General features: G+C 29.4%; 1 protein-coding gene across 3 annotated transcripts; it reads left to right on the top strand.

Annotated features, from left to right (window-relative positions):
* Nucleotides 1-771: 771 nt before the first annotated feature.
* Nucleotides 772-16,860, top strand: LRP1 (LDL receptor protein 1). 3 transcript variants are annotated; one of them, XM_070651237.1, is made up of 16 exons: nt 773-919; nt 1,635-2,315; nt 2,404-2,679; nt 2,759-3,686; nt 3,749-4,002; nt 4,083-10,268; nt 10,350-12,402; nt 12,462-12,607; nt 12,674-12,762; nt 13,101-13,360; nt 13,446-13,582; nt 13,672-15,437; nt 15,504-16,033; nt 16,093-16,423; nt 16,602-16,721; nt 16,830-16,860. In XM_070651237.1, the coding sequence occupies exons 1-15, from the start codon at nt 790-792 to the stop codon at nt 16,707-16,709; spliced, it is 13,875 nt and encodes a 4,624-aa protein (XP_070507338.1). In that variant the 5' UTR covers nt 773-789; the 3' UTR covers nt 16,710-16,721; nt 16,830-16,860. The 3 variants fall into 3 exon arrangements, 2 of the variants coding, with proteins under 2 accessions (XP_070507338.1, XP_070507337.1); XM_070651236.1 differs by having other exon boundaries at nt 16,602-16,860; XR_011545237.1 differs by lacking the exons at nt 16,093-16,423; nt 16,602-16,721; nt 16,830-16,860 and having other exon boundaries at nt 772-919; nt 13,672-15,213; nt 15,332-15,437; nt 15,504-15,643.
* The last annotated feature ends 739 nt before the right edge of the window (nt 16,861-17,599 follow it).

Below are 17,599 nucleotides of genomic sequence, written 5' to 3'. Positions count from 1 at the left end.
TCAATCAAAATTTTATTCAAAATTTTATTAATTACCTATCTAATTATGTAACTATCTACTATACCTATCTTTATTATTTATTCATTTTTGTTTGTTGCACGTGGTCTTGCTAGAAGAAGTAAGCCATTATTTATTTCAATTGTATTTAATGATTCATCATATTGGCATATATAAATTTATTTGTATTTAGATAGGTATTATTAATTAAGTAATCATTAGCTAATTTAATGATTATATCAATAAGTTTATTTCAATCAAACGATTATTTTTGAATTTTTTTGGGTAAAATGCTTCTTGGGCATTGTAGGTTTAATTTAAAAAAAAAAAATTTAATTTTCATCAGAACTAAGAAATATCACTTAAAACTTAACTTACTAAATGATTCTATTTTAGATTCACTAAGAGTCGATATTTTGATAAAGTGATGACAATTCTTAATAAAATTTATTTTTAAATAAAATCATAAATAGTTGTTGCAACGATCAAATATCATTCAATTTAATCGTACGAAGGGATGGCATTAATGAAGGAATAAATCATTTTTTAAAAAAAGTTTTCGTGAGAAGGATGTTGCTTTTCATTTTATTCTCAGATTTCAAGGAATTAAGAAGCTTTTTTTAGCTTAGACTAAAAAATATTAAACATAACTCAAAGTTTTACAAAATCCACATTGAATTTATTAATAATGTTTCAAAGTTCAGTGAAAATTTTGCGTTAAAACAGTCGGCAAAACAATTTATATTTTTATAAACCAAAAAAATAATAATAAGAATAAAAATAATAATAATAATGAAATACAAGAATCTAACAAAATTAAAGCAATGCGTTACTTTAATAATATTGTTAAATTTTATAACGAATGTGGCATCAAATAAAAAGTATATTAAAAGTTTTGATAAGATTTTAAAAAAGATTGATGGTAAGTTGATAAGTAAAAGCTTTATAAAGTGCTTAAACCGGAATTTATTCATAATTGAAAAGAAAGAAAAAACGCAATAAAAATACTTTAACTAAATTAAAGATATTCTGGAGAATTTTATTTGTTAATTTACTATTAATAAACAGTGAATGACCGTTTAAGTACTGAACTTTCCACGCAATATTGCATAAAAGTGATTTTTGACTACTAAAAAAATTAAAATAACTTGTACAGATTAAAGAAGGAAATATTCTATTTTTAAACATTGTATTTACAAAAATAGGGATGATGTAGCATTGTGATCAATTTTCATTAGTTTAAATTATTTATCTAAAAACTCTCAAAACAGTTATGCATTGAAATAATCCGAAATGCAACAAGTATTTTAATATTAATATTTAGATTTTATGTGTTTTTATTTAAAAATATTCATAATTTTTTACGTTATAAGCTAGACAGGTTTATAACATTTTAAAGAGAAAATAACGAAGAAAAATAAAATCATTCAATTAAGATTGACATTAACTCAATTGAAATAAATGAAGATGCAAGTTTTGAAATCAAAATTTAAATACATCTATGTTATATATTTATTTTATTATTTTATTGAATTACTTTTCAAGTCTTTTTTATTTGAAACTATTTAACTGATTTAATAAAAAAATCAATTAGTATAATTTATTAAAATTATTCAAAAAATTTAACTCCTTTACAGCCGATGCTCTCACACCACTTTCGTTGAAAAGTAGTTGCTCAGAATATGAATTTCAATGCAAATCATCAAATATATGTATTCCTCTTCAAATGAGATGTGATTTCTCAAATGATTGCGATGATGGAAGTGACGAAAATGTTTTAGAATGCGAGAAAATTCCTATAATTCAAAATGAGTGTGATAATGAACATTTTTTGCATTGTAAATATTCACGAAAATGTATTCCTAAAGAATGGCAATGCGATTCAGAAAATGACTGTGGCTTAATAGGCAAATTTAATTTACTAGATCCATCTGATGAAGAGAATTCTTTAAACTGTTCTAAAAAATGTCCAAACAACAAACTCCCATGCTCGGATGGTATATGTTTGCATATATCCAAATTTTGTGATGGCAGTGTTGATTGTGGAAATGACGAGCTGATTTGTAACGATAACTCACCATGTAAATCGTTAAAATGTGAATATGACTGCAAAATCACTCCTTTTGGACCAAAATGTTATTGTCCTTTAAATCAGGATATTATAAATGGCACAAAATGTGTTTTACAAAAAACATGTTATGAAAATGACAATGATGACGAATCTTGTGATCAAATGTGTACATTTTCAAAAGGAAATAGTAAATGTTTATGCACGAATGGATACGAAAGAATAAATCAAAAATGTGTCGGCATTAATAGTAAGTTTGAAAAAAAAAAAAATAATAATTTTTAAAGTTATTTTGTATACCTAAATAAAAATAATTAATGTTTGACAAATTGATACAGATCCCCCGGAAGCTGCAACCTTACTTTTAATTCTTACACCCCAAGAAATATTTAAAATTACTCTTCCGTCCAATAAAAATCATTCTGATGATGAAAATGCTTCTCCAGTTACACTTACACAAGTTTTGAAGTTATCCAATTTAATAACAATGGAGGTGGACATTAAAAATCATTCCGTATGTGTTTTGGAAAATTTCGAAATATATTGCTACAATGTATCAAATTTCATAGATAAATGGAAACTTCCTTCACCAGATTTCATACCCGTTTCACAAAGTACGTAATTTTTAAATTCAAAAAATCAATAAATACGAATAATTTTTATCCTTCATATTTTCTTTGAAATTTTATATAGGCTCATCGAATATCCTCATATCAGAATTTGCACTGGATTGGGTTTCCAGAAATTGGTATTTTTTGGATGTCGTAAATGGTTTTGTTTTCATTTGCCGTTATAATATGATCAATTGTCGAATTTTGATCCAAACAGATCAAAATAACTCGATCAAAATCAAAAAATTTGCTGTTGATCCTACATCTGGATATTTATTTTTAATGAAATATGATACAAAAAATCGCACAAGTGCATCCATTGACAGATATTTCATGGACGGACGATTTGACAAAAATTTAATTAAACGAAAGATTTTTTATCCGCATGACTTATCGTTAGACGTTGCTGTCAAGAAGATATACTTTCTTGATTACTATTTTGATTTCATTCAACAGTGTGATTATGATGGAAATAACAGGAAGTTTCTTCAAAAATTACCCTTAATGAAGTTTCATAGAATAACATTTTTTGAAAATATGTTTTACGGCGCTATCGATAAGAATACGTCAATAATTCAAATTAGTAAATCTTCGATGACATTTAAGAAATCCCTCGCCGAAAACTTGAAAATGAATACAAAAGTTCTAAAAATATTTCATCAGCAAATACAGCCGGTGTTGAATCTTAAAATTTGCTCTGAAAATAACAAATGCGATCATCTTTGTGTCCCTCAAGTTGAAGAAATTAGTGGAATTAAAAAAATTAAAGAAAAATGCATCTGTAAAGAAGGATACATTCTCGATAATGAAAAATGTATTCTGAAAGACGCAAAAAAATTTATTGCGTTTGTAGAAGAATATTCTAAAACAAGGATTTTAAAAGCCATCGATATTGATAATCGTTCTGAAACAACAATATCACCGATTCTTGGAATTAAACAAAGTATTGCATTTGACTTTGATTTAAATCGAAAATTAATCTACTTCTCTACAAGTACAGAATCTAATAAGTAAGTCCTTTTGAAAAAAAAAAATTAAAAAATATAATTTCAATTTATTTTATTTTTCTTAGTCTCCAAGAAAGTATAATAGAACGACATTCCTTCAATGGATCATTAAAAGATATTATTAAAGGGAATTTTGGAATAATACAATCAATGTCTTATGATTGGATTGGAAATAACTTATACTTTGCATCATCAGCTCCAAAATACAAAATTTCTGCACTGAAATTAAAAGCAATCAATTCAGACAATTTAATTGTCAAAACATTAATTAGCAAGGATATCATAGGTCCTTCGTCTATAGCACTTGATGTAGAAAATGGTAATTGATTATTTAAAATTCTAATCGTATCAGTAGATTTTATTTTAATTTTTGTTTTTTATTATTGTTATTTTAAATAGGCATAATGTTTTGGAGTTCTTTTGCCGAGAGATATAACATAGGAGGAAAAATTGAAATGTCTTGGATGGATGGATCATCAAGAGATGTACTAATATCAAAATCAATAAATCCAAACATTTCTATATATTGGCCAATATCACTTTCTTATTATAAAGAAGCTCGAAAACTTTATTGGTTAGATGTTTTAAGTCAAACAATAGGCAGTATAAATTTAGAAGGAGAAAAAGATCATAAGCAAATTAAGCTAGGGAATTCGTATGCACAATCGATGACGATTATAGCAGGATCAATTTTTTGGACTGATAATATTAAAAACATAATTGAATACGCCAGTACACAAAATATGGATTTTTACAATGAATCAAAAATTTTCTTTCAATCAGCACATAAAAAAAGCTTTTTGAAAATGGCTGATGCCAGTCAATATTTGGATCATGTTGAAAGCGAACTTCAAGTACAATGTCCTGGATTGTGGCTAAATACACCTACTAATGGCGTATGTTTATGTGGTGATGGTTACAGCAAAAATGGAATGGGGACATCTTGTATTTTATCTCCTATTATCAATAGCACTTCAACAAAAACGACTGTTAAATGTTTAAAATCTCAATATTCTTGCAAATCAGGAGATGAATGTATTGATCATAAATATGTTTGTGATGGATCTTTAGACTGTTCCGATGGAAGTGATGAGAGTGTAGTTCCCAACGGGCCATGTCAAGAAAAATGTGAATTTAAATGCGATAATAACCAATGTATTGAACAACATCAAGTGTGTGATGGCACTAAAGATTGTGATGATGAGAGCGATGAAACTGTAAAAACGTGTCATAATAAAACCCATTCAGATGAATACGTTGATAGTTTCTTTTATGATTATTGCGATGAATTTGTATGCGAAAATTCACAATGCATATTGTTGGAACAGAAGTGTGACGGGAATAATGATTGCGGTGATAACTCCGATGAAAAAGATTGTAAAAAAATTGTTCCATCGTTTACACATTCAAATGAAAGCATATTGAATATTGATTATGAAGATCCTGGCGAAGATGATGAAGATTTTACAGATGTAGATTTTAACGTTAGTGCAAGTGACTGCAAATACCCGGAATTTTATTGTAAAATTGATCAAAAATGTATTCCAGTTCATCACTTTTGTGACGGAATAAATCATTGCTCTGACAAATCCGACGAATCAGGAAGGTGTTCTGAAAAATTATGTGATCATTTTTCTGAATGTCAATTCTTTTGTCATAATGCTCCTAATCCAAATGGATTTGTTTGCTCTTGTCCTCAACATATGACATTAGAATCAAACGAGCGATCATGCTCTGAACCTCAAATTTGTGATGAATTTTCATCATGCTCGCAGTTGTGCATTCAACTTAATCCAACAAAAATAAAATGCAAATGCTTTCATGGATATCATATTAAATCAGCTGATAATTTTACGTGTGAGAGTGATCATAAAATCGAACCGATATTATTGATAAGTAATCGTCATATCTTACGAGGAGTGAATCTGAAATCACCAAAAGAGGTCAAAAATTATTTTACAAAATCGAAAAACTTGATAGGAATAGACTTTTATTATGATCGGCACTCAAAATCATATGAAATAGTTTGGTCTGATATTACAAAAGATAAAATTTATTTGGGTCAATTACGAGGAGATGAACTTCACAATATTAGGGCTATTGTTGAATCAGATTTATCTACTACGGAAGCTGTTGCAGTTGATTGGATAGGAAAAAATGTTTACTGGATTGATGCTAGCTTAAAAAATATAGAGGTTGCTACAAAAGATGGTCTACATCGAACAACTTTAATTTCTGAAAACATATCGAAGCCTCGATCTTTGGCTTTAGATTCAAGACTTGGCTATTTATTCTTTTCTGATTGGGATGAAGATGAGCCAAGAATTGAAAGATCAACACTTTCCGGAGATGAAAGAATGAAAATATTCAGTTTAAAAACAATTAATGGTGCATGGCCAAATGGAATTACAATAGACTATTCAAAGAAAAGAATATTTTTTCTTGATGCAAAATCAAAGGAAATTCATACGATAGACTACGATGGAAAAGATCACAAAAGAATTTTAAGGAACACGGACTTTTTACATCATCCTTTTTCAATAACAATTTATGAAAATGATCTGTTTTGGTCAGACTGGCGTTTAAATTCAATAATTACGGCAAATAAATTTACTGGTAACAATGTGACTATTTTTTATCAATCTGCAATCCAACCGTTTGATGTAAAAGTTATGCATCCAAGTAGACAACCATGGGATTTTAACGGCGAAGGAAGTGCTAAAGAAATCATATCGCCTTGTGAAAATTCGCCATGTTCACATTTGTGCCTTTTGAATAAAAATAACACGTTTAAGTGTGCTTGTCCTCATATGATGCGAATTGGTGAAAACGAACATGTTTGCGAGAAAATAAAGGATGTTATGTTTTATATAACAAATAAATCGGAAATAAGAGCGATTGAGTTGAAGCATCCTTATTCATCTGCCATATCTACAATTTATCACACATCCCAAATCATCATGCCGAATCATATTGCAGTAAATCCAAAAGAAAAAAGAATATTTTGGTCTGATTTACAGTTAAGAGAGATCAAGAGCGTTAAACTTTCAACTTCAATAACACCATCTGATCAAAAAATTGAGACAATTCTTGATGTTGAAATAGATAATGTTCATGGATTTGCAATAGATTGGATGTCTGAGTTAATGTATTTTTCTCAACCTATTCCAGAATCTGAATCAGAGACTAGTGATTCTAACAAAAGTCATCGATTACTTGTATCAAATTTAAAAGGTGAATACTTGTCAAAGATACTTGACAATGTTAACGACATTTATGACCTCATAGTTGCTATTGAATTAAGAAAAATATTCTACATCATGACAATTGATAAAAAGCATTATCAAGTTCGCCAATGCGATATGGACGGATCTAATGATATCTTACTATTGACAGAGGACGAAATAATACATTCATTAATACATGATTCCAAATCGCAACGATTATATTTTATTAAAAACAATCGTAAAATATTTTACAGAGATTTGAAAACCGATGCTCTCAAACTAGTTAATACATTTTATGGAGAAAAAGATTTAGATAGTGAATATGTAGATCTTTTTATAACAAGCTTAGAAGTTTATAATGAATTTATATATTTTGGAGAAAATTCGACATCATCTATTCGAAAGTGTGAAAAGTCAGCATGCAAAAAACCTGAAATATATCGCAAAAATACACCAAACATTAAGCAACTAAAATTAATGTCACTTTTTGATGTTAATAATGATGCAACTGATATCAATGGATGCTTTTTACAGCAAAATGGCAATGTTAATCAACGCAAATGTGATCATTTGTGCATTCCAAAAGGACAATCAGATTATGTTTGTAAATGTGCTATTGGATATCATGTCGATTCAAGAGATATGACAAAGTGTATAAGCGAAGACGATTTTTTGATATATTCATCAGATTATGAAGTAAAAGGGCTTTCATTGAAACTACCTCGAAAACAAATTTTTCTGACTCCATTACAAAGAATGAATGTTATTAGCTCATTAGATTACGATGCAGCAAGCGATCTTATATTCTTTTCTGATCACGAAAAAGGAGAAATAATAAGGATCAAGAAAGATGGAAGCTCTAGAAAAACAGTTTTGAACTCTTTGGACTTTGATCAGTTCAATGGAGATTGGCTTGGAGGAATAGCTATTGATTGGATGGCACAAAATATTTTTTGGACAGATCAGAAACGTGGTTTGATAGAAGTTTCACGGTATGATGGATCATTCCGCAAAGTTGTTGTATGGCAACTTAACAAGCCAACAATTATTAGAATTGATCCGAAATTAGGACTTTTATTTTTCGTTTCTAATGAAAATAAAATTTACAGTATAGATTTAGATGGAACTGATTTAAGATTGATTACGAAAAAACCTGAAGGCTCGATAAACGATTTTATAATTGACATTGAAAATACGCAAATATATTGCTGTGATACAAAAAAGAACAAAATTTGGAAAATTGATTATGATGGAAACGGAAGAACAAATTTGAATTTGACAAATGTACAAAATCCGATTTCTATAGATTTAATTGAAAAAAATTTATATTGGGCAGAAAGAGGAACTGGAATGTTAAAGGTTGTAAACTTGAACCATTTATCAAACATAACAATATTAAAATCCTCACTATCAACTCAATTAAAAACATTAAAGATTTTTTCCACTAAAAAACAAAGTGGAGTTAACGAATGTAGCATGCCAGATTATGGAGGCTGTACTGAGTTATGTCTTTTCAATGGAACCGATCCAAATTGTTTTTGCTCGAATGGATATCTTGATCTATACGATGGAAGGAGTTGTCGAAAATATGAAAACCAAATATTCTTTTCTAAAAAGGAAGCCATTGAAAAAGTTGATATTTTGAATGAAAATAATTCAACAAGTTTCACTATACAAAATCAAAGCTTCCTCAAGCATGTTGTCGCTTTAAGCTATGATTATAAAAATGAATTAATTTATTATTCTGATATTCGTCTAAACGCAATCTGTATGACAAATTTTGATGGAACAGAATTTAAAAAGTTATTAGACAATCAGCATATAGTAGAAGGCATTGCCTATAATCCTCAGGATAATAATCTATTTTGGACAGTACATACTGAAGCAGAAATTAGAAATATAGACTTGGATCTTTTTAAAAACGGAACAATTCTTAATAAGGATATAAACGATTCAATAAGAAAAGTTTTAAAGCTTAAAATGGGTGTTGACAAACTTAGAGCTATAGTTGTTGAACCCTGTATGAATATGATTTATTATAGCAATTGGAACAACAAAGCACCCACAATATCACGAATTTATATAACTGGTTATGGAAATGAAAATATTATAACAAAAGACATTATGGTACCAAATGCACTAACTCTTGATCTTGACGATAAAAAAATTTATTGGGGGGATGCACGTCTAGATAAAATTGAAAGATGTGACTATGATGGAAGAAATTGTATCATTCTTTCACAATCAGCCCCAAAGCATCCATTCTCTTTAACAGTATTCAAAGATTTTCTATTTTGGAGTGATTGGACTCTTCATGCTATTTTACGAGCAAACAAGTACTCTGGAAATAATGTGATTTATTTAAAAAAAGAAATAGAGCATCCAATGGGTATTTTTGTAGCTCATGATCAAACCAAACAATGTACAAACGGAGCTTGTGCTATATTGAACGGAGGTTGTGAAGATGTTTGCTTGCCACATGGAAATGATATCAAGTGCGAATGTTCACAGGGCTTCCTTTCAAGCGATGGCAAAAAGTGCTTATTAAGAGACAAAAAAATTTCAACTTGTAATTCTACATATGAGTTTCAATGTAAAAGTGGTGAATGCGTACCTATTTTAACAACATGTGATGGAATACCACATTGTTCTGATGATTCTGATGAGTCTATAAATTATTGTTCAAAAAGAGTTTGTCCTCAAGAAGTTTTCTTCCAATGTAGAAACTTCAGATGTATTCAAAAAGATGAAAAATGTGACGGAGTTTCACAATGTGGTGATGGATCTGATGAAGAAAATTGCGGATGCTCAACAAATGAATTTAAATGTACTAGTGGAGAATGTATTCAGATGAAATATAAGTGTGATAATGATGCTGACTGCAAAGATGCATCAGATGAAATGGGTTGTGAAACAAGAGATTGCAGTGCATTGAGAGAAATTTTTCACGAGGAAAGTACTAAATCGATGCGATCGGAACGTCAACTTATCCCTTGTAATAGGACAACAGCATGCTACATGAAAGAATGGCTCTGTGATGGAGAAAATGACTGCTGGGACTGGAGCGATGAAATGAACTGTCCTCCAAAAAATGAAAGTAAATATTGCACTGATGAACAATTCAAATGCAGTAATGGAAAATGTATAAATTTTGAATATGTTTGTGATGGAGATGATGACTGTAAAGATGGACAATTGGATAATCAAAGTTCAGATGAGAAAGATTGCAAATATCATTGTTCAATTGGACAGTTTTCGTGTGAAGACAAGAAAATGTGTATTCCCCTCTCATTTGTTTGTGATAATGTTCAAGATTGCACTGATGGATCTGATGAGAACAAGTGTGTAAACAAAACCAGTGAGTACTGTTTATTTATTTTTTTGATATTCATATAATTTACATAATCTTTAATTCAAACTAAATTTTGTAATTTGACAGTTATTATTGAACCAATATCATGCTCACCTTATCAAATGACTTGCTTGAATGGACAGTGCATTGAGAAAAATGAAATGTGTGATGGAAATTTCGATTGCGATGATAATTCAGACGAATCTGAAATATGCTTACTTCCACCATATTCTGATGTGGGAATAAAGATATGTAATGAAGATGAATACAAATGCAGCAATCACGAATGTATTGATCGTAAAGCAATGTGCAACTTGGAAGTAGATTGTTCTGATGGAAGTGACGAGAATGAAACTCTATGTGAAGACTCTCCATTATACTGTAAACGTGATCCTACGAAATTTCTATGCAATGGAGGAAGTTGCATTTCTTTGAACTTAACTTGCAACGGATTGAATGATTGTGGAGATTTTTCCGATGAAGAAAAATGTAATGTTAATGAATGCGAATATGTCAACTGTCAACATAATTGCATAGATTTGAAAATCGGATATGAATGTACATGTAATGATGGTTTCCGAAAAGATCCAAACAATTCCCATCATTGTGAAGATATTGATGAATGTGAAATTCGACCATGTTCGCAAATATGTATAAATACATATGGTTCTTTTCATTGTGAATGCTTAGATGGCTACAATACAGAAGGAAACTCATGTAAAATTGATTCACTTGAGCATCCTAAAATAATATTTTCTAATCGATTTTACATAAGAAATGTGGATTTGAATGGAAATTCTGAAATTTTATTGCACAACTTATCGAATGCTGTAGCAATAGATTATGATTGGAGTCAAAATTATATCTATTTCTCTGATGTGACAACATCAAAAAGTGAAATAATTCGTGTAAAATGGGAAGGCAATAAAGCAATTAATCGTGAAATTCTCCATCATCAGAATATGAAAAATCCTGATGGAATTGCATTCGACTGGATTGGAAAAAATTTATACTGGTGTGACAAAGGACGTCAAACTATTGAAGTTTCTAAAGACAACGGAAGATTTAGGAAAACTTTAATAGACACTAATTTAGATGAGCCTCGTGCTATAGTTTTAGATCCATACAAAAGATATATATTTTGGACGGATTGGGGCTTGAAACCTCATATCGGACGTTCTGGAATGGATGGCTCTAACCCTCAATTAATTGTTACAGACAATCTTGGCTGGCCAAATGCTTTAACAATAAGTTTTGAAACTAATGAACTCTTTTTTGGAGATGCAAGAGAAGATTTTATTTCTGTTTGCGATTTAGATGGAAAAAATCGAAAAGTTGTTGCACATCGCAAATTCAATCCAAATCTAAATTTACATCATATTTTTTCAATTGCTGTTTGGGAAAATCGTGTGTATTTTTCTGATTGGGAGGCAAAAAGCATTGAATTTTGTGATAAATATACAGGTAAGAACTGTGGAACTCTTCTTAAACTTATTCATCGGCCAATGGATTTGAAAATTTTTCATCCTATTAAGCAACGAAAAATGATTTCAAACATTTTTAATGAAAATTTATCAAAACGCAAGCAAGAATTTAAGCAAAAGGATTCAAGTTTAAAGAAAAAACTCGATTTGACAAATATGAAAGATAATCCGTGCAACTCTGCTAATTGTTCTGCTTTATGTTTGTTATCACCTAATGCTCCTTATTATAAATGTGACTGTCCAGATAATTTTTATCTTGCCAAAGATTTAAAAACGTGCATTGCAAATTGTACAGCAGCTCAATATCATTGCAAAAAAACAGTCAGATGCATTCCATTCTTTTGGAAATGCGATAAACATGCAGATTGTGAATATGAAGAAGATGAAATGGAAAACTGCCCAGAAAACTTTTATTGTATTCCTGGACAATTTCAATGTGACATTGGCAGTACTGATAAAAATACTAACTCAAAAGGTACCCAAAAAAGTCACAAAGCAACATGTTTAGATGCGTCAAAGCTGTGTGATGGAAAGAAAGATTGCATTGATGGTAGTGATGAAGCTAATTGTGAAAAATATGGTTGTTTTATTGAAAACAGCATTCAATGTGAAAAATCAGATAATAGTTCTGTATATTGCATCCCAAAATCTAAAGCGTGAGTAAAATAAATAAACATTTTAGTAATTGTGTAGACAATTAATTTTTTTTTCTCAGTTGCAACGGCGAAGCGGACTGTCCAACAGGAAATGACGAAAAAAATTGCCCCGCGAAGACATGTACATCTGGTCAATTTAAATGTATTTCAACTAATTCATGCATACCAAAAGTTTGGGAATGTGACGAGGACTCTGATTGTTTAGGTAATTAAAGTTAATGTTAATTAATTTATTATTTGTCATAAAAAAATTTAATAATAACACTATTAGATGGAAGTGATGAGAAAAATTGCAACGAAAGACAATGTTTCGAAACAGAATTTAGATGTTCTACTGGTCGATGCATTCCAGCTAATTGGGTGAGTGTTAATTAATAATTGTTTTGCATAAGACAACTCATTAATTTATAAAAGAAAAAACCAATTTTTTATTGTGCAATGTATTTAATGTAAAAGAAAAATTTTTCTTTTCAAAAACTACCCAAATATTTATATCGCAGTGTGCTTATAAATTATTTTCTTGTAATTTTGTTTCTGAAGATGGTTCATAACTGAACCGAAATATATATTAAACGCAGTTTAAATACATTTTACAATAAAAAATTGGTTTTTTTTTTTATAAATTAATTCATTGAATTGTGTAGAAAAATGAACATAATTATTAATAAGACAACTCATATTATCTATTATTTTTAAAGGTCTGTGATGGTGATGCGGATTGTCCAAATGGTGAAGATGAAGGAATAAAAGCAAAATGTGACGATTTACCAAAAAATGATTCATGTGACTCAACATATTTCAAATGCAATATTACTGGTTTATGTATTCCTGGTCGTTGGAGATGTGATGGCGAGATTGATTGCGAAGATTCATCAGATGAAGTAAATTGTCCACAAAGAAAATGTTCTGAATCTGAATTTAAATGTAGAGATGGTCGATGTATAAAAGGATCACTAAGGTATTGTAAAATTTGTAATATATTTTGTTAAGTTAAATCTTTACTAAATTTTATCAAAAATATTTTATATACTTGTTTATTTAAGATGTGATAAAGAATACAATTGCAACGATTTTAGTGATGAAGAAAACTGTCCAATATCATGTGACGAATCCACAATGTTTAGATGTGCAAATCAGGTACAATGTATCAGTAAAAGCTTTCTATGTGACGGTGAATCAGGTATAATAAATACAATGAAAAACTTATTCATTAAAATCGCTTAAAATTGATTTATAGAAAATTTCTCATACTTTTTTCTCAATTGCTAGATTGTGACGATTATAGCGATGAAAAAAATTGCGGTTGTCAACTCAATGATTTTAAGTGTCGAGGAGAGTTCGAAAAGTGCATTCTAAATGATTGGTTGTGTGATGGACTGTCAGATTGTCCGGATAGTAGTGATGAGCACGATTCTAGATGTCTTTCGCGCTCTTGTGCGGGTAACGCCATTAAATGCTTAAACGGGAAATGTATTCCAAAATATTACATCTGCGATAATTTTGATCATTGTGGAGATGGGTCAGATGAAAAAAATTGTAATGGAACAAAAGTTATAGATTCAAGTTATATTAATGTGGGGTGTAAATTTGGAATTTGCAGTCAATTATGTGTTGAAAAAGGACCAAAGAATTCAATACAATGCAAATGTGCAACAGGATATCATAAATATGGTTCATTAAAAAATGGAACATGCAAAGCAATTAATGGACAGCACTTAATCTTCACTGCTTCTGAATCTGAATTGAGATTTATATATGAACTTAGCTACGAATCTGAAGTACAAAGACTAAAAATAAATGAAACAAGAAGTAAAGTTAGATCAGTTCACAGTTTCATTAAAACGAACTCATCAAAAATTTCATCTTTTGATTTTGTCACGAATGAAGAAAATGATATTATTCTTTTTTGGGTTGATTCAATGCCATCAAATAATCTTCAAAGTATTAAAATGAGTACTAAACATGACTTTGAAGAAATTAAGGATAAGGGTTATGATGCAAGAAATTCAACTGTTCTAACAACAAATAAAATGAAAAACACAATTTTAAAATCTATAAGCATTGATTGGATTACTTTTAAAATATATATAATTGAAGATGATATGATAAAGGCAATAGATTATCAAGGAAGATTTAAGAAAACTATTATTGATGGAGGAATAAATTCATGGGATATAGTTGTAGATCCGGAAAGTAGAAGAATGATTTGGAGTACAATGATGAGAGCTATATTCATTGCAAGTATGGATGGTGCACAGAAAAAGAGACTCGTAACGGAGAATATTGAATTTGCGTCTGGATTAGCCATTGATTATCCATCAAGAAGAATTTATTGGTGTGATATTAGAAAGTCGACTATAGAAACAGTCACGTTAGAAGGACAAGATAGACAAGTTGTCAGAAAATTTACTGACATAAACTCATACAATCACATGCGTATCAGTCCCAACAAATTGGATATCTTCGAAGATGATTTATATGTTGTAATGACAAATCAAACAATTTTTAAGTTAAACAAGTTTGGTTTAAAGAAAAATTATGAAGAAATAAGTAATGGTCCATATCGATATAAAGCTTCAGATATTAAAATAATTCATACTTTGAAGCACAACAGTTCTTTACCAAATCCTTGTCAACTTTATCCATGTGATGAAACAGCCATATGTTTTTTGTCTTCTGTGGATCAAAGTGGAAGATCATGTAACTGTCCTGATAGTTTATATATCCAAAAAAATGGATCAAACGTTTCATGCTTACATAGATCTCAAATACCATCTTTATGTTATAAAAATTGTGATAATGGAGGAAAATGTAAGTATATTGATGATGAAATGGTTTGCGATTGTTTGCCTCAGTATGAAGGAGATTTGTGTGAACATTATATATGTTCTGGTTATTGTAAAAATAACGGAGTTTGTACATTACCCAGCAAACACATGTCATTAAATAGAGATGAACTAAAATTGAAAAGATCTTGCAAATGCACTGAAAATTGGAAAGGTCCTCGATGTGAAATACCAGCTTCAATTTGCAAAGTAAATAAATATAACTGCAATATAAAAAGAAATATTAAATTAATTTTTTTAAACTTATTTTCCCAGGATATAATCTGTCATAATGGAGGAACATGTCAATATCAGCAAAACAAAAACGGAACAATTAGTCAATTTTGTGTTTGTCCAAGTGGTTTTAATGGAAACTTCTGTGAAAAATGTGATGCTATGCAATGCATAAATGAAGGAATTTGTCACCGTGATTCATTAAATAAGTTTAGATGTTCATGTTCTGAAAGATATACAGGATTATTTTGTGAAGTTGACCGGTGTAAGGGTTATTGCGAGAATAATGGAAGATGCCACATTGAGAATATTAAAGGACCTGTATGTGATTGCGATGAAAATTTTACAGGAGAGCGTTGTGAAAAAGAAGTTAAAATATGTTCTAACTGTCCAGAAAATCTACCGAGTTGTGACATGAACTGTGAAAATAGCGGCTATTGTCGCAAAGATATTGATGGATTTGAATCATGTATGTGTATTGGTCAATGGTCTGGGAAATATTGTGAATTACCACCAAAATGCATTGATGAATGTGGAAAATGTAACGATAGCTCTGCAATCAATGAGTGCTTGTAAGATAGATAATGTTATTTATTAGTTTTACTTTGTACATTTTAATAAATTATTTCAGGTGTAATGACGGACGCATACAAGCTTGTTTAAGTTTTGGTGACAGTTCCCAACAACATCCTGATGTTATAGCTTCAGTAATGTTCACCAATCATCATGATACTCTTTCGTTGATATTAGTACTTTTATTAACATTAATTTTGATGTCTACTCTTGCTGTCTTAACCGTGTTTTATTTGAGAAAGTGGCAGAGACGATTAAGATTTTTCGCTCATGCCAGACTGAATGAAAATGTTGAAGAAATTACAAATCCAATTTTTGACTTTTCGGCTACGGAGCGAGATGACATAAACCTACCTGTTACAAGTATTTCTAATAACGAGGATGAAAAGGTATGAAAAAATTATTATTATTAATGTAGTATATTAGCTTTTATGTCAACAAGTCTTAAAGAAAATAAAAGCGTGTAATAAAATTGAATAATTAATTTAGCATTAGTAATAGGTAAATTAAAATATATCTTCTTTTTTAAAGATGTCACTAACACACAACATTATTTATTTTCACTAGGGTCATTTTTCTAATCCTTTGTATGAGTCAATGTATTCCTCATCTCATAAAGGATTGCTTGAAAGGAAGTCTGATGATGAAGAAGAAGCAAAAAATGAATTATTGTAAACAATTTCATTTGTAAGTTTTAATATATATAATTCAGTCCATTTATTTTTATTAGTATAAAATTGAGTCAAAATTTTTGAATTTACTGATTGACTACTAATACGTCCTATACCTTTTCAGTTAAGTTAAATATACAATGGAACTATAAAAATATAAACGATATCAAAATTCACTCCATTTTTGGTATGTGAAGTAAAACAAAACATCAATTTATTGTATGTACAATTCTATGAGAATATTTCCTGATTAATAACTTAAGACTGAATGGAAAAAACATAAAATACAAATGCTAAAAACAATACAATACAATCAGTAATATATGGCTGCTAAATTCAAAAAACATCATCCAAAACTAATAATAATTATATATATTTTTTTAAAAAGTCAAATACGATAACTACAAAGTTCCGAAACTCATTTTCATTTTATTATAATTCGCAGAAAATTTTATTGATTTAATTAAATCTGAATATAAGAATATATTCATGCATTTTATTAAATTGTTCTCATTTTATTAAAATTCACAAAAATCTTTGTTTATAATATTTTTTTATTTATTATTAACAATTAAAATCCCACGTAAAGCTTGACGAGAAAAATCGAATTAATTGCTCCAAATATTAGTTTTTCCGAATAGATGGGTAGAAAATTTCGATGTACAATATAAGAAATTTGCAAATTAGGTGCTTAGTTAAGCTATAATAAATATTTTTAAAATCTGTACGTATTACTGTCCATTTTACGTACGTAATTTTTACTTAGGCCTAACAATATTTTTCATAGAATTCACAAATAACGGCCATGATGCTTCAATGAATCTCAAATTAGTTAACTTTTTTTGTCGTCACTTAATTTCAATCTTCTATTAGTATTTTTTGATAGTTCATGCT

This window comes from Chironomus tepperi, unplaced genomic scaffold (assembly GCF_022539635.2).
Source record: "Chironomus tepperi strain 1889 unplaced genomic scaffold, CSIRO-AGI_Ctep_v1 contig_454, whole genome shotgun sequence".
In the NCBI taxonomy this organism is placed as follows: Eukaryota; Metazoa; Arthropoda; class Insecta; order Diptera; family Chironomidae; genus Chironomus; species Chironomus tepperi.
Note: the sequence above shows the minus strand (reverse complement) of the source record. Positions and strands in the feature narration are given on the sequence as shown.